The sequence below is a fragment of the Poeciliopsis prolifica genome, unplaced genomic scaffold, assembly GCF_027474105.1.
Source record: "Poeciliopsis prolifica strain line A6 unplaced genomic scaffold, Auburn_PproV2 SCAFFOLD098, whole genome shotgun sequence".
NCBI classification, from domain to species: Eukaryota; Metazoa; Chordata; class Actinopteri; order Cyprinodontiformes; family Poeciliidae; genus Poeciliopsis; species Poeciliopsis prolifica.
In genome coordinates this window covers 315,492-340,000 of record NW_026562473.1, presented here as the reverse complement: position 1 = coordinate 340,000, position 24,509 = coordinate 315,492, and the positions used below count along the sequence as shown (strand labels likewise).

At 41.0% G+C, this 24,509-nt stretch overlaps 1 protein-coding gene and 1 long non-coding RNA gene across 2 annotated transcripts in view; both read right to left on the bottom strand.

The window, feature by feature from the left end:
• The window catches only part of LOC129353856 (F-BAR and double SH3 domains protein 1-like), a 32,724-nt gene extending 18,013 nt beyond the window's left edge, over positions 1-14,711 (bottom strand). The window contains exons 1-9 of the mRNA XM_055023326.1: positions 14,617-14,711; positions 11,552-11,649; positions 11,348-11,393; positions 9,384-9,457; positions 8,566-8,710; positions 8,339-8,475; positions 7,635-7,698; positions 6,997-7,125; positions 6,695-6,817 (exon numbers count right to left, since the gene is read on the bottom strand). Of these exons, the coding sequence (XP_054879301.1) occupies positions 6,695-6,817; positions 6,997-7,125; positions 7,635-7,698; positions 8,339-8,475; positions 8,566-8,710; positions 9,384-9,457; positions 11,348-11,393; positions 11,552-11,649; positions 14,617-14,637 (837 nt within the window). The 5' untranslated portion in view covers positions 14,638-14,711. The remainder of the gene's footprint in view (positions 1-6,694; positions 6,818-6,996; positions 7,126-7,634; positions 7,699-8,338; positions 8,476-8,565; positions 8,711-9,383; positions 9,458-11,347; positions 11,394-11,551; positions 11,650-14,616) is intronic.
• A 2,910-nt stretch (positions 14,712-17,621) lies between these two features.
• Positions 17,622-19,461, bottom strand: LOC129353872 (uncharacterized). The gene is made up of 3 exons (XR_008605097.1): positions 19,390-19,461; positions 18,802-18,942; positions 17,622-18,493 (listed from the first exon to the last, which is right to left on the bottom strand). It is a non-coding gene; the product is annotated as an uncharacterized LOC129353872 (long non-coding RNA).
• Positions 19,462-24,509: the final 5,048 nt, after the last annotated feature.

Genomic DNA, 24,509 nt, shown 5'->3' with positions numbered 1-24,509 from the left:
GGAAGGAATGGTTACTTCGACATCCCCAGTCAACACTAAGCGCTAAACAACTAGTAGCTCAGTGTTCCAACATCCGCAAACGGCAACTGCTATCACAACTTGAGATTGACGAGATACAACACAAATGCTACGGCAAAAGGGAGGAACCCGGATGTCAGGACTGTGGGGACTTAACTACAAGTCCCCACCCAGTGAGGGGATACACGGCCCCAATGAGCGAAACAGAGCTGAACGAGACAGCTGCTGACCTGAGAGAGAGAATCATGACCCGAATGACAACCAGGCCTCCTCGGCGCCAATTACAACGGCTGAGTGAAGTACCATCAGAAAGTCTCATTGAGAATGTGAATGCAGCATTGAGAACGATCCCTACCAGCACCATAACAGAAACCAATGAGCTGATCTACAACTCAGCATCAGTGATCCTTGAGATACTTGGCTATAAGAGCAACCATGAGACCCAATACCCACCATGGAAAGACGGTTAGAGGCTAAAATCAAGGTAACAAGGAGGGAAGTGAGCCAACTGTCAGAGCTCCACAAGGGTACAATGAAAAGACCAGTACCCAGAAAGTACAGGCAGATGCCCATACCTGAAGCACTTGAAACTGCCAAACAGAGGCTCCAAGCCTTGGCCAGCCGCCTAAAGAGATACACAAGGGAGAATGAATCCAGAAGGATTAACCGGCTCTTCTCCACTCAACCAGCTAAGGTGTACTCTCAATGGCAGGGTAATAACAACAGAGCAGACCCACCAAGGCTGGAGACTGAACAATACTGGAAAGGCATAAGGGAAAGGGAGGCTTCCCAAAACAGCAATGCACAGTGGCTGATCTCTCTACGAGAGGATCACAGCAACCTCCCTGAGCAAGCCCCGGTAACCATCACTGTGACAGATGTTCAAGAAAGACTCTCAGGCATGAAAAATTGAACAGCACCAGGGCCTGACATGATCCATGCCTACTGGCTAAAGAAACTCACTGCTCTCCATGAGCGACTGGCAGCCCAAATGAACCAGCTGCTACAAAGTGGGACTCACCCTGAATGGTTAACTGAAGGGCGGACAATCCTAATCCAGAAGGATCCATCAAAGGGTCCAGTCCCACCCAACTACCGACCAATAAACTGCCTCTCCACAACCTAGAAGCTCATGTCAGGCATCATAGCGGCCAAGATAAGCAAACACATGGCCCAGCACGGCACAGAAGGGTATCGGTGTAAATACCAGAGGAGCCAAACACCAACTCCTCATAGACCGCACAGTTGCCCGAGACTGCAAAACCCGACACACTAACCTGTACATGGCTTGGATCGATTACAAGAAAGCCTATGACTCAATGCCGCATACTTGGATCATTGAATGCCTAGAGATGTATAACATCAACAGGATTCTGAGAGCCTTCATTGCAAACCACCCTTGAAGCCAACTGCAAACCACTTGCACAAGTGTCCATCAAATGTGGCATATACCAAGGAGATGCTCTATCCCCGCTACTGTTCTGCATAGGCCTGAACCCCCTCAGCCAAATTATCAACAAGACTGGCTACGAATACCGACTCAAAAATGGGGCCAACATCAGTCACCTCCTCTACATGGATGACATCAAGCTGTATGCCAAGAGTGAGCGAGACATCGACTCACTGATCCACACCACCAGGATCTACAGCACTGACATTGGGATGTCATTCGGACTAGAGAAGTGTGGTCGGCTGATCACAAAGAGGGCGAAGGTGATCCGCACAGAAGGAGTCTCACTCCCACAAGGAACAATAGCAGACATAGAGGACAGTTACAAGTACCTAGGTATACCACAAGCAAATGGCAACCTCGATGAGGCCACAAGGAAAGGAGCCACAGCTAAATACCTCCAACGAATAAGGCAAGTCCTGAGAAGCCAGCTCAATGGCAAGAACAAAATTTGTGCGATAAACAGCTATGCCCTGCCAGTAATCAGATACCCTGCTGGAATAATTAGCTGGCCAAAGGAGGAGATAAAAGCCACAGATATCAAGACTAGAAAGCTACTAACCATGCATGGAGGGTTACATCCCAAATCCAGCACCCTGAGACTGTACTCGAGCCGCAAGGAAGGAGGCAGAGGACTAGTGAGTGTGAGAACCACTATCCAGGACGAAACAACTAAGATCCATAAATACATCAGGGACAAAGCCTCAACAGACAATGTGCTCAGTGAATGTCTCAGACAACAGGGAACGGAGGTTGAGGTGCCAGAGATACCATCATGGGAGGACAAACCCCTACATGGGATGTACCACCAGCAAATAACCCAAGTGGCTGATATCAGTAAATCCTACCAATGGCTGGAAAAAGCTGGACTCAAGGACAGCACAAAGGCCCTCATCCTGGCCGCCCAGGAACAGGCCCTAAACACCAGAGCAATAGAGGCCCAGATCTACCACACCAGACAAGACCCAAGGTGTAGGTTGTGCAAGGAGGCCCCTGAGACAGTCCAGCACATAACAGCAGGGTGCAAGATACTGGCAGGGAAAGCGTACATGGAGCGACATAACCAAGTGGCAGGCATAGTGTACAGAAGCATCTGTGCAGAATATGGACTGGAAACCCCAAGATCAAAGTGGGAAACACCCCCAAAGGTGGTGGAGAACGCCGGAGCTAAGATCCTGTGGGACTTCCAGATCCAGACAGACAAAATGGTAATGGCGAACCAACCAGACATTGTCGTAGTGGATAAACATCAGAGGAAAGCCGTTGTGGTAGATGTAGCAATACCAAGTGATTGCAACATCAGGAAAAAGGAGCACGAGAAACTGGAGAAATACCAGGGCCTCAGGGAAGAACTGGAGAGGGCCTGGAAGGTGAAGACCACAGTGGTGCCTGTGGTCATCGGGGCCCTCGGGCAGTAACCCCCAAACTGGAGCAGTGGCTACAACAGATCCCAGGAACAACATCAGACATCTCAGTCCAGAAATGTGCAGTCCTTGGCACAGCCAAGATACTGCGCAGAACCCTCAAGCTCCCAGGCCTCTGGTAGAGGACCCAAGCTCAGAGGATAAGAACCACCCGCGGTGGGTGAGAAGGGAATTTATATATATATATATATATATATATATATATATATATATATATATATATATATATATATATATATATATATATATATATAAAAAATATATATATTCATATATAAATTATATATATATATATATATATTATATATATATATATATATTATATATATATATATATATATATATATATATATATAGATCCATATATGCATATTTATTTTTTATATATATATAAGTGTGCGTATATATATATATGTGTGTGCGTGTGTGTGTGTATGTGTGTGTGTATGAATATCATATTTATTCATACAGTGAACCCTCATAATGCGTTTCACGGTGTCACTGCTTCACGGTTTTTAACCGTGCAATGTGTTCTGCATTCTGATTGGCTAAACAGTCTCTTCGCTTCTTCGCTACATGTGTGTCAATAATGTTGCATTTTAATATGAACACAGCTTGTAAAACAGCTTGCCAAATTTACGTTTGCAAAGAAAAAAACTACCAATCACTTTATTCTTCTCACGAAAAAACTCACCTGCACCACGGGCTTTGGAAGAAAAAACCGCGACAGAGCGGAGACACGATGCAGCTGCAACACGCGAGTCTCTATTTGTCCTTCTGCACTTTGTATTGTGTTTTCATAATCATTTTGCATTTCTCCCGTTCCAATCCAATGACTCTGGTCGCGGTGGTTCGGTTCTGATCTTCGCAATTTGAAGCCTCTGGTTCGTATTGATGATTCAGATGATCATTTTACAGTACGTTTATTCACTACTTTTATTTGTTAAACAAATGCTTGCGTCTATAAAAAGGTTTTGTTTCATAATATCCATGATAAAATACTCCATGATAAATATCGTGGATTTCACCTTTTGCAGGTTCTTTTTGGAACTAAACGAGGGTTCGCTGTTTGCTATTTATATGTGTATATTTATATATGTCCTCCCTCCGTGTCCTGGCCTCCTACTGGTCCTCCCTGCGTGTCCTGGCCTCCTACTGGTCCTCCCTGCGTGTCCTCGCCTCCTACTGGTCCTCCCTCCGTGTCCTCGCCTCCTACTGGTCCTCCCTCCGTGTCCTCGCCTCCTACTGGTCCTCCCTCCGTGTCCTCGCCTCCTAGTGGTCCTCCCTCCGAGTGGTCCTCCCTCCGACTGGTCCTTCCTCCGAGTGGTCCTCCCTCCTAGTGGTCCTCCGTCCGACTGGTCCTCCCTCCGAGTGGTCTTCCCTGTCCCATAAATGTTAGGTCTTCTGGGATCTTTTTTCTTCTTTTGAATTGAATATTTTTGGCTTCTCTCCAAAGGCACCCTCATCATCTTCCGGACGAGGGGCCGTATAACTGTCGCAGATGTTACAATTTCTCGTAAATAAAAATGAATCCATTCGTGGAAATGTCTTCAGTGCAGTCAGTGAAGTCCACACTGCAGAAATTCTGGTTTGTGGCCTTGGTGATTTGTCCCCCTTTCACTACATAAGTGTAGAAGTGGGTCGGCTCTGATCCCCCACAAACAACGGAAGACAGGTGGTACCTTTCAGTACCACCTTTGCATTTGGCCGGCACATCTACGACCTGACTGGAAACTATCCGGTGTTTCCTGGTCAGCCTGTGGAGGAAAAACACTAGGACCTTATTGTTGGTAAGGCAGTGCTTTCTCTCCAAGGCCGACTCGCACACTGAACAACGGCGTTTCCCCCACACATCCAGCCAGTAATACAAGAGAGTTGCAATGCTGGCTGGAAATCTCACCGGTGGTAGGGAGAGCAGGGAGCCGTTGTTTAGCAGCTCAAGAAACACAGTGCCACAGACAGAGCAAGAGTTGTTGTTGTACAACTCTCTATCTGTGGCACTGCCGAAAGCGTCCAGCCAGACCATGGATGACTCCAACAAACATTTTATATCCAAGTCCCTTCCCAGGTCCGATGGCTGACACCTCTCCCTCAGCTCCATCAACACCGGGGAAAGGTCCTCCGGACAAAAATGTTTGCCGGGGTCATGGACCGCAGAGAGGATGAGCCTCGTCCAACTGGGGATGGACGAAGCCTCCAGAAAGTCCCTTTCCTGAGCGAGACACCTCCGTGTGACGCCCAGGTTCAGGACGCTCTGGAGAGCAGCGTCCACCCAGCTGTAGCGAAGTCCATCCTCCGCTAGTCCATGGCCTACCAATGCCGTCTTCTGTGTCCCTGGGAAATCTGAGCCGACTTCTTCTTCTTTTTTCGTGTCCGGGGGACAATCGATCTCAAGGCCAACGGAAATTGTTGCAGACAGAGTATTTTGATCCAAAACATCTTCCTCGACCAGGGAACATCTTATTGGAAAAGTTCTTGTATACGACAAGCGGAGAGGAGAATTTAAAGGAAGGGTCAGCGATGGGACCAGCGAAACCAAAGCTTTCTCTGTGGCTTCAGCCACAGCTTTGGCCGCGAGGTCAGTCGCAGACAAGTCTTCCCCAGCCGGGGGAGACTTCTCTACAACCGCGCCCTCGCCCTCATGTTCCGCCGTCTCTGAACAAACTTCCCCCGCCGGGTCAGTTTGTTCGTCGACAGTCGGAACCCCCTCAGGACTGTCTGGTACAGAGTCCACCACACCGGTTGTCTGCTCTGAGCAAACCTCCCCAGCCGGGCAGGTTTGCTCAGAGGCAGTGGTGTTGTCCTCTCTACGGACGGTCCTTGAGGGGATAGAGGCCGAGGTCCCACTCACACCCGCTTCACGACAAACTTCCCCCTCCGGGTCGGTCTGTTCTATGGAAATGGGTGTTGGACCCTTCCAGAGCAAATCCTTCTCTCCACGTTGATTGGCGTTTTCTTTCGAATCCTTCCCGGAAAAGTACTGGTCCGTGAGCTTCTGCATGCTGGAGGTAACCGCGTAGCCAATGCCCCAACCGAGGGGGATGAGAAAAGGGACGAATGCTTTAGCTAGGCCAAACATGATTCTGCTGTGTGATTATGATGCTCTACTCTGATGCTCCAGTGTCTTCATCTGGCTGATGCTTTCAGATTCAATCATTTAAGCATCAGAACCTCTTTGATCTATTGTGATGTAAATGTCATCTATGACCTCATCAGTGACCTCACAGGACTTCAGCCACAAGGGCTTGCTTCTGATCGTTTCCATAGCAATGATCAGATGTGTTCTGCATAACTCAAGCTGACATAAAATACTTAAATAAAAAGTAATATTTTTTATTTATTTAACATGAGATTAATAGATTTGTATATGATTTAATTTTAGCATTTGGTCTTAAGCTATTTATTCACTATTATTTTTAATTCTTATTCATTTATCATGATTATTCATGTTTTTTTTCTTTTCGCAGACAATTTACTGATGTGACTATTTTACCAAACATAGGAAACAAAAGCAGAAGAGAGATCTATGTATGAAATTATACATGCTTTTATTGAGTTCCAGAACCCAGAAGTTCTTGGTTTGGGTCATTCAGCTTTGGGGATGAAAGTGCTTCAAGAGTTTGGGTCATGTGCTATTCTGGGATGTAGACGTGTGTAGGAATCCCCACGATGTCAGTAAAACCGAGTGGCATGCCTTAGTAGGTGTGTGTACCTGTGTGTGTGTGTGTGTGTGTGTGTGTGTGTGTGTGTGTGTGTGTGTGCGTGTGTGGGGGTGTGTGTGTGTGTGTGTGCGTGTACAAACCTTAGCAACACCATCCCATATCTTGCTGAACTGCTTGTGCGAGGCCAGACAGGTGTCCATCTCTGTCCCACACAGCTGGATGAAGTGGTGCCTCAAATTGTCATAAATGTCTCCGTCCATTTGCTGGTGAGAGAAACAGAGGAAACCAGACACTTTTACTAGATTTTAATGGTTAAACAGACATTTGATGTATGTTGTACTGCAGTTTATGACAAGAAAAACTAGTCGCGTGCTTGGTTGATTCTTGTGTATCAAATATGAGAAGCCCTTGTCTCCACTTGGTCAGTGTATGAGTTTCTCACCTCCATTAGGAGAGGTAAGTCTTTGGTGTGGTAGTGCTGGTGATGTGAGTTGACGGCTGCAAGAGTCAGCAGGTATTCATTACGAGCTTCATTCAAACGGTTCTCACACTCTTTCAGCCTGGCACTGAGCTGCAAAAACAAGCGCGCGCACACACACACACACACACACACACACACACACACACACACACACACACACACACACACACACACACACACACACACACACACACACACACACACACACATATATATATATAAGAAGTGGAAATCATTAGGTTCACAAGCAAAACCGATTTACTGAGAAAACAATTGAAACCAGACGTTCACAGAGACAAAAGGTACATATATGTTTTTTTTTCTCTCTGACTTAAGTTAAATCAGACCAACCTTTAGCAAATAAAAGTATTTTAGTAATTCTAACCGACCTGAAACAAGAGAGTTCTGGTCCAACTTAAGATCAGACAATGAGAAAAAAAGATGTCTTCCCTTTATGCACTGTATGTAAACTTCTGGTTTCAACTGTAGATGAATCAGGTTTCCACAGACCAAATCAAATTGAATCAAACAACACATTTTAGACCCCATAAATGCTGTAAAATGTGAAGAAAAAAAACCCTGCTACCGCAGGTTCATACCTTAGCAGTCATCTTATGTTGACCTGATTTGAAATGAAAAATCCCATGTTCACTCTTTCTAGTTCTATAAGCAGGTAGAAATGAATACATGTTACAAATGAGTAAAAAAACAATAGGAAAACTGTGTTTGGTCTTAGAGAGAACAAACTTGCATTATTATACCATTATCAATATTAATAAACAGGCTCAAAACAACAGTATTATCATTTGTTGCACTTTTTTGTGGGACAAGTTGATGTCCAGCAAAATGTGTTATTGTGACAGGCCTGAATGCTGCATTACACACATTACAGCCAAACTGGAGCTTTTATGATGATAACAGTCCCTTAGCTTTTTGGATTCATATGTAAAGAGAACATTTCAGATCATATAAACCATATACATGTACAGGATTTCCCCCCAGAAAACCTGCTTAGCCCAATGGTACAGACACTGCGGTGATTCACTACCATGTTTTTGTTTTAAAAAAATGTTAAAAGTTAACAAAAATTCAGAGGTGCAAAAGTCAGCATCATAATTTGGAAAAAATAGCATCTGAGGCCAACAGGCAGATGCAGGGAAAGCTTGTACAAGCTGTTACTTGTAAAAACAAAAAACTAAACAAAACAAAAAACAATATAAAATAAAACATTTAGCCTGGTGAAGAACCAAGTAAAGTCTAATGGCCCACCAGGTTTGTAATAATGTTTTTCTGAAAGTCTGACCTCGTCTGAGCGTCAGCCACTTTCTCTCTGGCCATGCCGGCGATGTGACTCAGATGGTGGTAGTTCTTCTTGACCCTGTGCAGTTCACGCAGCGTGTCCACCACCTCGCCCTGCACCCTCTGCAGCTGCTCCAGAACCTGCAATGTGATGTTTCCCCATCATTGTTTCTTAGGGGCTACTTCGCTCTGCTAAATGATCCACAGTATAAGGTTCGCATGCCGTCTCACTCGTTTGGCGCGGATCTCCTTGGCGTTGTGGATGCTTTTGGAAGCGTCTCCAAAAAGCCGACGGTATTCTTCTGCAGCAGCGAGTCGAGAGGCGGCAGTCTGAGCTGTGGCGTCCACCACCGAGCGCCACACTCCAAACACACTCCTGAAAACACACACACCAGCAACAATAACTTACACTCATGCAATATACACACAGAAAGTCACTAAATCAGAACTTAAATAAGGTAAGCCTCACTGTGGGGCCAGCGGAAAGAGGCTTGAAGCAACAAACCGGTGTACTTCCAAATTAATATGCATCGTCCCTGCTTTAATTAAATAGATTTGAATATATGGGCATTCAAGTAAATTATTAAATAAAGCATTAATTACATATACTGTTAAAATAATGTGTTCTCACATCTGTTCTGTGCAGACATATTCAGCAAAAATACAATGGATTTCCATTATATTACTTATTAATCTTTGTGCCATAATCATGTTTGCATTAGTCATGTTATTGATTTAGTACCTTAGGAGCCTGAACAATGGGAATAAAGTATAAAAATAACTTTGTGATTCTGATAATTCACCAAAAACTTTGTTCATTTTCACCGTATTAAAAATGAAATATTTTGCTAAGTGAGACAGGATGGAGGTAGTCAGTTTTTCTTACTTTTGCTGCTCATTGTGTAACATAATCAGACACCAATGGCTGCATAGTTTACAACAACCATGTTTATCCCGTGTGGGGAAAATGACCCACACAGGATATTCATAACAAGACGGAATGAAAAAGTGTTGTGTGAATAGTATCTGTGTGTGCGTGTGTTCGTCACCCAGAAATCACAGTGTCTGTATTTCCTCTCTGCCAGTCTCTCTTCTGGTACTGGACAGCTAACCTCTGAAGAGCCTGAAAACGAGATAACCTCATGCATAATAACTGTTTTACACAGGTAGATGCATTATTTATGCCACAAAAACAAATAAAGTTATTTTAACTTCTACTAGCAACCAATCCACCCACCACCATCAAAATAAATACATGTATAATAAAGCTTGGCAGGAAGTATGTTTTCCATCTTGATAGTTTTATCTGATGTTTGAGTGCACTAGTTTAATAAGTATTGCATAACATTTTGTTTTAATAATCTGATCTCAAGAATCTAAATTGCATAAAGAATTAGGATGTGTGCCACACAGCAGGGAAGACACACGTGCCTTCACATGAAGGTGAGCCATTTCTCACACACGAGTGTGTAAACATTTCAGGAAACTGGAGTTCAGCCAGGAAGCTGAAAGCATGCCCAATCAAAACCCTCCAGGTCCTGGTAGATTTTATGAAGAATTCTGGAATATTCTGGCAGGAAATGGGGGAAATTAACAGATTTCTGCCAAATATTAATTCTGCCAACAATAGTCTCCTGCTAAAACCAGGAAAGGACCCAAGTGACAGATCCATTATTAATGTTGATCTTAAAATAATCTGTAAAGCCCTCAAAAAAAGACTGGAGATGGTATCTGCTCTCATAGAACAATAGATGCATGATGCAGCTGTTTCAAACCTGCACTGTCACCAAATGTCTCTATTTATTCTTTTAAACCTTAGCCAAAAAACAGCAGCTGGATTTTAAAACTAAGGTAAGGTCATGTGTGTGTTCCAGGAATGGTGATCCTTAAAAAGTCAATTTATTAAGTAATATAAATCATCAGTAAGATAGATATATGAATGAATTGTATAATAAATCATATGTAAACACAAAAAGGAAAATTTATTTGGAAAGTTTTTGCAGATGTTAATCCTTACAAGTTACGTGCTGAAAAAAACATTCCATGGCATTGAAAACACTGGAAATCATCATTTCTCTAATGAGATATTTATGACAACAAAATCTCCTTTAATCTCCATGACAACCATTCAGCTGTGCAAAATGCCTGGGTGGACGTAGCCCCGCCTTTGAGGATGAAGCTCCTCATTGAAGTTGCTGTGTCTGAGCTTCTTGCTTGTAGAACCCCATCAACCCTATCCTGCAACTTCCTCATCCAGCTCCTTCAGACTAGACAGCAGCAATTAGCAAACACCTGGTGGAACTGTGCATCTGCTGAGCTCAGTGCAACACTGGTAAAAATGTTGTTAAAGGCTTTCTAGAGGAGCCACATTGTGATGGGTTTCAGAAAGAGCAGGAGCCTTTAAAGATACAGAGGCTCAATTTTAAGGTGTTAAGCTCAAAAGTCACATTTCTTTTAGGTCATATTTGGTATCTACAACATTTTTTATAACAACTGAATGTAACACAGCTACTTGATTGTGCTATAAAATGGCAGTACGTGGCTGAAAAACACAATCTGCTCCTTTAAAACCTCAGCGTGAAAACAAAGGTGAAACTCACACACTCATCGCACTTAGTAAATATTTTGGGTGTGTCAACTTTTTGTCAGGAAATGCATTTTTGCTTAATGAACAAAACAGGGTTTATTTTTGCTGTTTACTCACAATGAAATCATTTCTTTTCCAGTGATAAATGAAGACTAGACTAAAAAGCTGGATATTTAATGAGGCATTCTTTTTTTCACGTCTACAAAAGTAGCTGTAGTACTGTGCACTGCTGTGCAAAACTAACATTCACAGGTGAGCTGAAGCTAGAAACCATCACTGTCTTGTTCCTGACAGCAGGGCCCAGTAATGTCACAACAGAAGCAAATATAGAATAGGAATTCAATAAAGAAGATGCTTCCTAGTAAAACCATAAAAGGTGCCAGTAAACGGTCCAGCAGTGGACTGAAATAGAACATGTGTCCTCACCTGAGCATACTCCTTCTCTATAGCCGCTCTCTGCTTACTGAAGGACCTTGGGGAAAACAGAGACAAACAGAATATGACACTGTTTCAATTGAATGTCAGTATTGATCTGTCAGCCTATCAGTGATCCTGTTGGAGGGCACGTGGGGGGTAGAGGGGGAGCGGCAGGGTTCATACAGATATCCCCCAATCTGTGTTATGATCCACCTGATCTCGTCCAGCAGCTCGGTGTCCTGGTGCTGTTTGGACTGCAGTTTGCTGAGCTGCTCTGAGAATAGCAGCTTCACCTGCTGGCTTTCCTTTACCTGCACACAGGTTCAGAGATGGGTGTGGTGGAAAATTACTACAAGTTAACATCTGCTGATCATGTTATATGAAACTCTCACCAAAACACCACAAACTAAAGTGTTGTCTCTGTCTTCATTATTGATTGTCCTACAAGCTCTCTGTATTGTGCACAATATATGAATAAACCTGATTGAGTGGTTTCCCGTTTTCTCATATCCACAACTTCACAGAGATAATCCAACTCTTCATACATTTTGTCAGTAGAATTTAAACATGGACGACAAAGGGCTTATAAAAGCTTTTTTGTAGTTTGACCAAATTATAATCTTTGTTAATATGTCATATATCTTGGTATTTTAATAGCATTCTTACCAAACAAAAATATTTAGCAGCTACAGGTTAGACGGGATGTGTATCTGACTATCAGCCTTCGGACCCAGATCAGCAATTCCAGTTGTTGTCTTTTTCTGCAGGTGTGGGAGCCGTCTTCTGGGATGTGGACTTGGTTTCTCTGCTTCTTTCTTTCCTCTTATCTTTGGCTCTACCTTTAAAACTTTTCCCCACTTTTTCCCCTTTGCGTTCTCCTTTATTTACCGTCTGCATGTCCATTACATTTGAGCCCAAAGTGAGTTGATGTGGTTATACTGTTTAAAGGCAGGTTGCACTGTGGTGCAGTTGGTAGTACTGTTGCCTTGCAGCAAGAAGGTCCTGGGTCACACACCGGAGGTTCGGGGTCTTCTGTATAAAGTTTGCATGTTCTCCCTGTGCATGGGAGAACATGCACAGGTACTCCGGCGTCCTCCCACAATCCAAAAACATGACTGGTTAATTGGTTTCTCCCTACTTGTGAGTGTGTGTATGTGTATGGTTGTTTGTCCTGTTTGTCTCTGTGTTGCCCTGTGACATTCTGGTGACCTGTCCAGGGTGAACACCACCTCTTGCCCAGAATGTTAGCTACAGATAGGCACCAGCACCTCCCAATCCCACTAGGGATAAGAGTGTTAGAAAATGGATTGATGGATGGACTGTTTAAAGGACTGCAGTATGTGCAACTCCATTCCGATATTATAAATGAATAGTTCAGTTAGTTTTGTTGTGCTCTCTCACTCCATTATGCAATGGTGCCAGCTAAAGCGATAGCGTGTTTTACAATGCATGACCAGCAGAAACCACAAACAGTGAGTTGTGAACTTTCTCATCATACTAGCCTGGCTCTTATGACTCCTCCTATGACTTAAAGAACAGACTCGCAGCATCTGCTTTGCCGTTGCTAAACATCCTGTTTACGATGACCCAATTCAAGTGACGTATGAGTAGATATGGAGAAGAGGTAACTTCTTCCTTCCTGCCCCCCATGGCAGAAGAGTTTTCACATGTCACCAGCCTGCCACAAAGAACAGCGATGGCGCTATGCTAGTGCTAACAGGGCACAGATTATCCTTGTAGAGACCATGGTCTGTGTTAATGATGTGAATAGTCGGCATGATAGTGAAGGGAAACGAGCGGCAGGTTGCTGTGTGTTTGTGGTCAAGAGAGAGCAGCTGAAAAACCACCTAGTAACATTTGATATTGATAGAAAAAGAGCAGTGTTTATTAAAGTGGAACCTCCTGATTAACTTGAACTGCACTGAAGTTTAGTGCAGCAGGTTTAATTACTGAGTCATATGGAAACAGAGAACATGGTGATAGCAGCTTAGCATGTCCACAGTCAGCAGGAGGGAGATGGAAAAGGATATCTAGAAACAAACCATAAGAAAACTAAATATTTAGCTTCCAAAGTAAACATTTAGCTCGCTAAATAAGTGTTTAATTTTGAAATGAATCAATTATATTGCTAACTAAGCATTTAAATTGGCATTAAATATTTAGTTTGTAAGCTCTACTAGTTTGCTAAGTAAATATGTAGCTTGAAACAGTGGCATTTATAAATGAATGAATGGCATGCTGAAAATAGGACTTTGAAAACTGAACCTCCTTTTCTTTGTTATGACTAGCTAAATATCCAAAATTGTCGCTGTTCGTTTTTGTTCACTCCACCCAATAAACAGCAGCTGCTCAATATATTATAGATTATTTTCACATCAAACCAATCTGACATATTCAGAAAGCAGTTGAAGTTCCATTGGTATTTAGCTAGATGTATTTATTTATGTTTGTGGTGGTAGGGCAGAAAGACACTTTCCCTGGTATCACTTTCAAACCAAAATCAGATTTATGAAAACATTTTTGTGAGACATGCCAGCATGTAGCTTCCTTTCATTTAGCATACTGTAGAACACAGGTGTCAAACTCCAGTCCTCAAGGTCCATGTCCTGCAACTTTTAGATGTTTCTCCTCTGCACCACACCTGAATAGAATAATTGGGTCATTAGCAAGGCTCCGGAGAACTGATCTACACAAAGAGGAGATAATTAAGCCATTTCATTCCAGTGTTTTGTAAATGTGGCACATTTAAAAACTGCAGGACACTGGCCCTTGAGGACTGGAGTTTGACACCCCTGCTGTAGAAGAAGTCCGAACAATAACCTCCACTTTTAATCTGTACTGCCCCCTTTCCTCACTAACATGACTATTTTCAGACATGAGAAAACATTTTACAGAAAAAGATCAATATTATCTCATTTAATGTGAATATAGTCAACAGAGTAAATTCATGAAGATATTCTTGAAACAGATTTTACTGGACATCAGACATCTGATTTTACAAAGTTTTGATGCTAACTGAACAATATTTCTAATGAACTGTTTCAAGAAAAGCTGGGAGGGCATTCATTGTTTTCCCCCAAAGAGTAAACATTTCAAATATTACAAATACGTTGCTGTCACACACAGGAACCTAATGTCAGCTTTGTTTAATGATCAAGGAATGGCCTTAAAATAACGGTTCAATCTGTTCAGATGTGATCCAAGTCAAGCAAACAGAAAAGTGAAAGTAGGTTTTAAAGTGAGTGAATATTCAGCCATCCTTCATCAAACCCTCTTACCTTCCTGGGTGGCGGCTGCATGCTGCGGTCGCTGCTTCAGGGTCTGCCTTTATGGAACTGTCGTAGTTTGGGTTAGCTGCGACTTCCTCAGTAGGTTAACCTAACAGTTTTGTTAGCCCTTCACTCTTTCCTCCCTCTCTTCCTCTCTCCCTTTCTTTGTCACTGTGTTATTTGGAAAGAATCCCGTAGAGGGCGCCAAAGACCAGCAGACGCAGCAGAAGCAGAGGCGACATCTTGAAGCTTCATTTTCACTGCCAAATTCAATTTCTGCTGGCCCAACAAACATTATTATTTTTGTAAAATAAGTGCCGTATTGACCAAAATATATATTTAATATGAGAATTACCAGCCTGGCCATCGCCTTCCTTAGCAATTTCGCTCGAAAAAGATCTCGCTTCCAACAGTCTGGACTTCCTCCCATAGACATGAACACGCTTTCTCCGCTTGACTCGTATTGTTCCCGGTTGATTTTTGGCGGGGCCAATCAGCGAACAGAAGAAAAAGTTGAGACAGTCTATATAACACCCTGGCATTCTTGTCTTGTCTGTTTTGTTACTTATTTGTATTGTTCTTTTTGCTGTTTTATAAACCCCTTTATTATCATGTTGAAATAGAATTTTAAAAGTAGCACAATAGTACATAAGTTAACTTTTACGTTAAGACAAACTTAGATAAAAATCCAAACTAAAACAACTGGCCACTCTAAAAGTTTTACATGAATTGTATAGGGAGGATCTTAAAGAAAGACAGAAGAAACACAAACCCTTTGAAACTCGACTCTTTGGATTTTCTTCTCTTTAGACAGGGCATCTATCTGCCAGACAATTAACAAATTCCTTAGCATGGTTCAAAAGTTCACTAGGATCTTAAAACTTTTCATAAATAATTTTATCTATATTAGAATTAAATATATTTCTTTAAGCATGTTTTGAATTAGTTATTTCTTAGATCCAAACTTATAGTCATTATTAAGCAATACATTTTGTGCGAGTTTGTTTAAAAAACACCAACTGGTTTCTTGTTGAATCATTTTGAGGCAGAGATAATGCTGCAGCTGCACGTCATATATCACAGTCTGGCCAGAGACTGATACGAGAAGAGCTGGGTGTTTCAGTGGGTCTCAGAGGTAATAAAATTAACATTTAAGACAGCCCACACAAAGGAAAAACACACCTCCTAATGCATATATTTAAATGAGGAGAATACACATTTTTATAAAATGGTTTGTTTTACAGCAGAAGTTCGAATCTCTTTGTGCTGAGTGAGAGTTTCCCAGAAGATGCATCTTTTGTTTGTTTCTGTTTCCCTTTTTACTCAGTTAATTGTTTCTGTTTTGTCATGTCTTGGACTTTTGATGATCTAGGTGAGATGCTTATTGTAACATTCTTCTTGCATTGATTTTCTCTGGATAAAACTCTGGATATCTGAAGTCTGATGTCGTATGATTGCTCTTTCTCCCTGCTTATATATACAGACACAAGAATTCGGGACAAAGAGGAATGAATTAAAGAGCTAAATCAAGTTATTCCTCTTTTTAATTCTCAACAATTAATAAAAAAAATTAAAAATAAACAAATAAATAATGAAGCCGTTCAGTCCATGTTTGCCAAATACTGAAACAGCTGCTTTATCTCACCCAGACCCACTCTATGAAGTGATGTGTTTTTACAACAATACATATTTGATAACTTTGGAAGTCCGTTTCCGCCACTCTGTTAAAAAAATAAAATAAAATAATCTCATTATAATGAGATACTATCTCATTATAATGAGATACTATCTCAAAATAATGAGATAGTATCTCATTATAATGAGATAGTATCTCAAAATAGTATCTCATTATAATGAGATTATTTTATTTTATTTTAACAGAGTGGCGGAAACGGGCTTCCATAGATAACGTATGAAATTATTTTATTGATGAAAAGAAAAAAAAAATGCTCTTGGGGTCCCCTGGTGGCCGCGGAAGGTACCGCACACTTCGCAGGTGACGACCTGCTGTGCAATGTGCAGAGCATCCAAACGTCCAAAGCTCCGGTCAGAAGTTAAGTAAGCAAAACAATGTCTCAAAAAGAAACTTATCCTCCAGGGAGGGAGACTGCCGTACAGGAGACATAAAAGACTCACCTGGTATAAATTCTATTTTTAGCTATTGCAGTCAAGCTTAAGAGAAATGTATTTATTCAAAGAATGTCATCAATATGTGAGTAGAGCTGCACGATTGCAGTTTTCGGGCCGATCCCTGGTTACCGATTTTAAAAAGCCTGACCTGCCAATTTTGATTTTGTCTGAAATGTTGCTAAATATAGCAAGAAAGTCACTGAGTTGGCAAAAATAGGGTGAATGTTGTAAACATTCAGACCTGACCTGGTGGGCTGGTCTGTCAGTCAAAACCTCTCACTGTAGAGCAGAAGAGGAAAGAGGCTAATTTTTAAACCTTTGCTGACAAAGATGTGGGATAAGAAGGGCTTCACATGTCAGCATCGACAGATAACGATCCCCCAAACTTAAGGAAATCAGCGCCCAGAAATCAACTGATAAATCAGTTGGTCAATAAATGTATTCTATGTTATACATGTACATGATGTAAACAGCACTGCCGGAGATGCAATAAGTTTATAGCAGGTGTGTGAATGATCTAATGATCAGACTGCTGATCCACATTGTTAGAACCAGAGGGCCCCAAAACCAAATTTTGCTTAGGGCCCATGGAGGCGTAGGCCGGCCCTGCCGTCACCTCACCCAGATTTTGGGCCTGATCATTAATTTCTAGTTGTAATAACTGAGGTTGTAATAATTAACTTTAGGATTTAGTTTTGACTCCATCCTTGTTCTTTGTGACTGACGATTTAAGAGCTATTTTGCCTTCACCTGGTAACACATGTGGCTTCAATCAGTGACTAGTCAGGATAGCGTAAAGCAGAAATATACACTCACAAAGAGGATACATTGTTAAAGATTAATTTATTCATGCACAATAAAATAACACTTCAGGACCAAAGTAACACAACAAATTTCATACAAAGTAAAGAAACAAGGGAACTGTTCAATATGACCAAACTGGAAGGGGATCCTTGCATATTATCTCAATAAGACATCAGTATGATGTTAACTTTCAGTTACATGTTTAAATCACATAAGTTCAACACTTTTCTTAACATATATAAATACACAAAACTAAAGTATAAAAACTCAATATGCGTCTGCAATATATTCATAAATTAATGATAAATAAAATAAATAAGTAAACCCTTTAACATCACATAGCACATACCATGATCAACTTCATAATGTTACATTTTACAAATGTACTGTTTTATACTGGCATAGTGTTTGATAAACCGTACTTTTTGGAATAAACATCTCCTGGTTAATTATAAGAAAGTACTGATAATATTCAGAATACAGTCACAAACTAATAGAGACATTCCTTCATCACTTCTTTAGCTAGATTACTTCTTTCTTTGTTTTAGTCAGAATCGTTTGACCAGATTGGTTCTTCTGACCTTAAATAATAATAATAACAAAAAATAAAAAATAAGGAAGAAACTGGATTGATTGTAAAAAAAAAAAATAATGACAATAATATGTTTAACAATGAAAGATTGATTGTTGCACAGAAAGGATAATTGTAGGAAGGTAGTCGGGAGGTTTCAAATGTTTCCCCAACATTCTGAGAAATATATCGATGCCCAGTTTTTATGAGATTAGCAGTGATCCCCAAAACTCTGAATCTGATGGAACTGCATTCTGGTCTGAATTAAACGTTGCATTTCTCTCGGAACTTCTGCAGCAGGTTTGTCAGTTTTTCATCCAAACCTTCTAGTGAGGTGATGGGAGCAGAACTCTCAGTTGTGTTTGCACAGTACAGGTTCACCTACAGGGAGAAACAGCAGTTAGACCCAATGCTGCCATTTTTCTTAAATCGTGTTTCCCAAAGCTATAAAGCTATGAAGCCTGTTCTGTTTTCTTCTTGCATGATTCCTTCCCACTCATAAGGTTTTAGCTCCTGCTTCCCTATCTGTTTGCTACATCATGTTGAAATCCAGTGGTTTCCTGGCAAGTATGTTATTTTTAATTTTGAACCTTTCCAGATGTGTCTACAGAACAACCACCGAATGAAAATGTCAGTGTAAAATGCTACTCGTTCCGAATGGAGACAGCAAGTGTGTCATAGTTACTTACCAGAACTGGGCAATCGTTAGCGATATTCAGCCTGCTGATCAAGTGCTCGATGTGTCTGACATCAAAATCGTTCTTCTGTAATTTGCATTCTGTTAAAACCAGGCTGAGCAGGTTTCTGAATTGACTAGGAAAGGCACATGTCTGCACAGAGGGAGAAACACGATGTTATAAAATAAACTCACACACAGTTTTCTGACACCTGCCAAGTTGTTGGACCACAAAGTTGCCACTGATCCCAGACTACTGCAAAGCTCTTTCATGATGTCACTTAATATTTGGGTCATTCCAAGGAATTTCAGCTTTCCATCTGGGTGCAGATTTAACAAAAGGAACATTTAAAGTGTAATCTTTTTTTTATATTTATTTAAATTTTTTCACTGAATCTGTACCTTTATCTGTTTCAGGCACAACAGTGTCTAATAAGTGAAAGCAGTAAATCTGTGGTAAACGCTTCTAGAAGAAAATCCACTACATGTATAAATGCTCGTGTTTCAATCATCCATAGTTTCGTTAATATCTTTGTATAACTCTTTGAAGAATTTTGAATGAATATGTGTGAAAGGCTAAAAAATGAAATGGAACCCTTACCTCCTGTGATGAAGAGAGGCGGCTTAGTGATGAATTCTGCAGGAAAAAGCAAAAAGGCGTGTTACTCATTACTGCATGAAACCATCAAATCGCTCCCAGAGAGTGCAAATGCTAACTGTGTAACCACAACGCAAGTCTTCATCTAACTGCCTCAGCTGGTTCATGTGTGACAGCAGCAGAGGAAAGAGGAAGTGGTGAAAGCACGGGGATGCTGAGCCTCTCTGGTGGCCCTGCACATCAGCCTCAGCCGCATGATGCAGACTGCTCATCTAGCACTTTTTAATTCTTCATGATAAAATGAACATTTCTAGCAGGATCAGCTCTCCTAATTCTCTATGGTGCTGCTGTGCTTTCTGTACACATTGGATCATTTTAAAGTCACACTGTCTTAAAATAATTGTTACTTTTTAAAGTCCCTGTTGACCTCGGCAGAAGTTAACAAGTTAAACACTATATTGAAAAGTTATTTCAATATAGAAAAGTTATTTTTAATATTTCAAGTTTTTTAAAAATATATTATTATTGAAGCATGGAGTCTTTTCAAAATCAGACTGGCATCCGTATATCAGCTTAAAGGCAATGGAGAGTGCAGAGAGTAGGATTCTTAGATCAGTTTAGCCCCAAAAAGAAACTGCTATTTCCAGGGCAATCATAATAAATTTTAACTTTGCATTTTAAAAAAAATCAAACAACAGATTCAGGAGTAAAAAATAAATAAATGTATCGGTTGTACTTACCAAGTTGTCACACCCAGGGTTTTTCTGTCAAGTCAGAAAAACAGGATTAGATACATCAGACCAGAAGCGTTACAACCAAAGAAGAGCTGAAGACAGTGAAGCAGCTGTAGTGACAGTTAACTGACAGCATTCAAAGTTATCTCTGCATCGCTGAACCCACACACACACTCATCTGCTCTCTCAGTGGCTGACATGACGACCAGAATGCTACATCTTGTCAGTCAGTCAGATGGTGAAGTGCATCTCTTAACCCAAAGCAGAACTTTGCACCCAGTTCCTGCTGCCTTCATGACGCAGAGCACAGATATGTGAAGCACGGCGTTCCCAGTGTCTCCCTTACCTCTTTCAGATCCCTTAGTCCAGCTAAATTCTTCTGAAACTCCTCAATACCAACGTCCTTACAAGCTGTGACATTGCAAGTGATGGTAACAGGAGCAGCGGATGTCTGATAAAAAGAGATGAAGAAAGGCAGCAGCAGCAGGACGCTCAGTGTCCATGTGGAGGTAGATGATCCGGCCATGGCTTGCAGTTAGACTCAGCTTCTGTTCAACGTCCAGATGATAAACTTAAAACTAAGCTTTTGCCTGTTGTACTTCTGTTATCAACTTGGATTTTGTCACTATAAAGATCCAGCTAATGCAAGGTTCTGGTGTTCTGATGCTCTTGTTGCATGGAGGTTCTGCTGCTGCTTTGTCGATGGATAGGTGACAATTTGAGGGCCTTAAATACAAACAGGTTAGGTCTTTTCCTGACCTGTGGGGAATCCCGACCCATGTTGTCCTTGGTTCAATCACTTTCATTCAGAATGTTTCCACGCAGGATGTCCTTAGTCAACAGGACCCTGACACTATGGCAAGAGAGCTGCACTGTCAGCCACATATCAGCCAAATCTGACTGATTATGACTGTTGCGGCATTTCCTCACCTCTCTGAAAACATGGCGGCCTGTGCACAAAGGAAAGTCAGAAGCAGACATTTTTTCCTGCTGCTTTGCGGCCATGAGTGGGCAGAGTTCCCAACCAGGTAAGACTCCGACATCCACAATGACGTCGAGGGCAATCCCAGGCAACAGATCCTCCACAGATTTTGACACCTCAAATGATTCAATCTTTAGGAATGCAGAAAGCTCCTTCATCATATTGTTTCCAGAAAAGAACATATTTTATCTAAGCCGGTATTAAATATGTTTTTTAACATGTGTATCAGTGTCACTGATAACAAAAGTGCCATGTTTCTATTTTGTTGCTTTTCTGGAACGCTCTGTGCCTTTATTGCTCTTGTTTTCTATTGCACAATGTGCTCTTGGTGGGAAACAATATTTAATAAATTCTTCTGGTGAAAAGATATCAGAAGAAATAAAAAGAAATTAATGTTGAATCTTTTTTCCTCTACTGTTGCTACAACTGCTGCAGCACATAGGCAGACACACAGGATCAGGCTTGGGATTGAATTGTAACTGACTTCGGTCCCAACATGGAACTGTCAAACCCATTTTCATTTTGAGCCATATCAAGATTATGAAGATCCTCCAAGGACCAACAGTGGCTCAATGTATTTATAAAACCCAATTACAAACCATTAAAATATCAACTGGTATACTGGTCTCAGCACTTGATGAGTACTTCTAAATTTAATAATATTGAACATCTTTTCATAATGATATATATCAATAAAAATGTCTTTGATTTGCTTTCTAACATTTTATTTAAGCATATAAAGTTATATTTATGTGTCCCTTTAGAGTCTAGAGGGCCATTAAAAAGCTGTAGTGGGCTGGATTTGGCCCCCGGGCCCTGAGTTTGACACAGTGAACCCTTCCTCTAAGTGAGACTCAGCAGTCAATTAAATGAACATCCTGAGAATGTACACAATTTGTTCTGCCAAAAAAAAAAGAACACATTTAATACATTTTACATTTCAACATTATTTTATTGTCAATTAATCAAGCTTCATTAATTTTTATCAGATATCACTTTGCAACAGCGTCTTCACAGGTCTGTCCAACAAATCAATCCTCCAGCTGCAGCTGATCCAGACGCTGCTGCTCCTGTTCTCACTAAAACCAGGAAGATAGAGACATAACAGCAGTTTTACAGTCCCTCCACTGGCTCCCTGTAGCTCAAAGAATAGATTTTAAAATACTGTTGTTAGTTTATAAATTACTGAATGGTTTAGCACCACAATACATCAAAGATCTGCTGTTGTTGTATCAACCTTCCAGACTCTCAGGTTCTGGTTCTGGTCTGCTTTACATCCCCAGAACCAGAACCAAGAGAGGAGAAGCAGCTTTCAGCATCTATGCACTAAAAATTTGGAACAAACTTCCAGAAAACTGTAAAACAGCAGAAACCCTGACTTCCTTTAAATCTCAATTAAAAACACACCTGTTTAGAATTGTATTTGAAATGTAATGTGTAACAATGTATTGTTTATTCCATGATGCATGACTTTGTGTTTTTGTGTTTATGATGTAAAGCACTTTGAAATGCCTTGCTGCTGAAATGTGCTATACAAATAAAAATTGATTGATGTATTGCTTGGTTTTAATCTGCTGTTGATTTTACTGTGTTTCTCATGTTATTTCTTTACGTTAGTATCAGCTGGGGAAGTTGTTACAGTTCAGGTTCAAAAGGATGCAGAATTCCACTCACAGAAAATGTAATAAGCACATTGGCTTATTTTCTAGTGTTGCTTTTGTTGATAAACATGAAAGAAAAGTGTGAGAAAAATTCCCAGCCCTTTCCCCACACACAGCCTTACACTGGAGATAGAGAGAAATAATCGCCCCCAAAAAAGTCCTTTAAAGGTCACTTTTTGTTTTTTCCAAGCAGATGATATTGTTGTCTAAAACAGTCGGGTTTTCACAAATTTCCACATCAAGCAGTGTAAGCAGGGCCTTGCTGCAGCCGAGGAACACATTCAGACTGTAACTGAGATGCAGCAGATTACGCTGTGAAGTGGTTTTCTTGGAAAGTAAAACCACAGCACCACATCTTAGGGTGTCACTGTTGTCAGCGGACATTTAGTTGGGAGCATGCTGCTGACAAAATGGCTGACAGCGATCTCTCCGTGAGTAGAAAGTCCACAAAAGCACTTTTAAAAAAAATAATTAGCTTACATGGCAAGCTGCTTCAGAGGTTCCCGAAGCAGAAGAGGGCTGTTGATTTACACCAAACCAAACTGATAGTGGTGCCAGCGTTGCCAGGTTCACATCATCAAGGAGTGAAAATGGTTTTCTGATTCCCCTCCCCTCAGCACTGGAAAGATGCTTAACTTTTCCTTCCTTTTGTCTTTGCTGCATCACCTAGAACAGGATGTCAAACTCATTTTCATTTTAGGCCATATCAAAAATTTGAATGTTCTTAAAGAACCTGTTGTGTCAGAATGTCTTGATAAAATTATTACACTGTTAAAATACCTATCACTAGCTGTTTGTTTCACCATTCAATAAGTGTTTCTTAAAATTAAATAGTGAACATCTTTTCACACTGATCAGTCCCTCCAGGATTTCGTGACTGTTTTTGTGGTTTTATGTAGTTTTGTGGTGCTAAATATGTGTAAGGAATGTCTGACGTTAAACGTGACTTTTTATGACTTGCCTTATCAATAACAGGCTACAACTTGACATTTGCCGTCAGCGGACATTTAGGCAGCACTCAATTAAACTCAATGTTTTTGACCAATTATGAGAAAAAAATTGCAGTAAAAATCAAAAGGAAATGTGGAGATCTGTTGACTTTGTGTGAATTTGACATATTTGTGGAAAACTGGAGGGATTTGTTGATGGAATTTGGAGTCCAGAGGACCACATACAAAGCTACTGGGGGCCAGATTTGGCCCCCGGGCCTTGAGTTTGACACATGTGACCAAGATCAGGGTGTCTGACTCATTTTCATTTTGGGTCACATCAAGATGACATGTGTCCTCAAAGCGTCAGTTGGAGCACAACATATCGATAAAAGTATCCACTGACATCCTGTTAAAATGTTAATACTTTTGAAGAGAACATAGACTTAAATAATATTCTACATGTTTGATGTTATTTGATAGTATCCAGACAAAAACACTGATAAAATCACTTTCACACTGTACCGTGTTGAATGAAACAAAGCCTTTGAAAAACTTACCCCCCTCCTGGCCTATGGGGGCGCTGCAACAAGAACCACCAAAGGAAATGACACTGAAGAAGACACTGAACTCAACTTCCTTATTGATGAATTAGGAACACTCTTTCTACTTCTGTCAGAAATAAGGATCAGAAAACTAAAGCAGCTATGACAAAGACAGAAAAACATTTTGAACCAGTTTACCTTCTAAAACATATCCATCCATTTGATTGTGGTCAGAGTATGAAACAGCTGCCGGCCTACAAAGATATGACCTT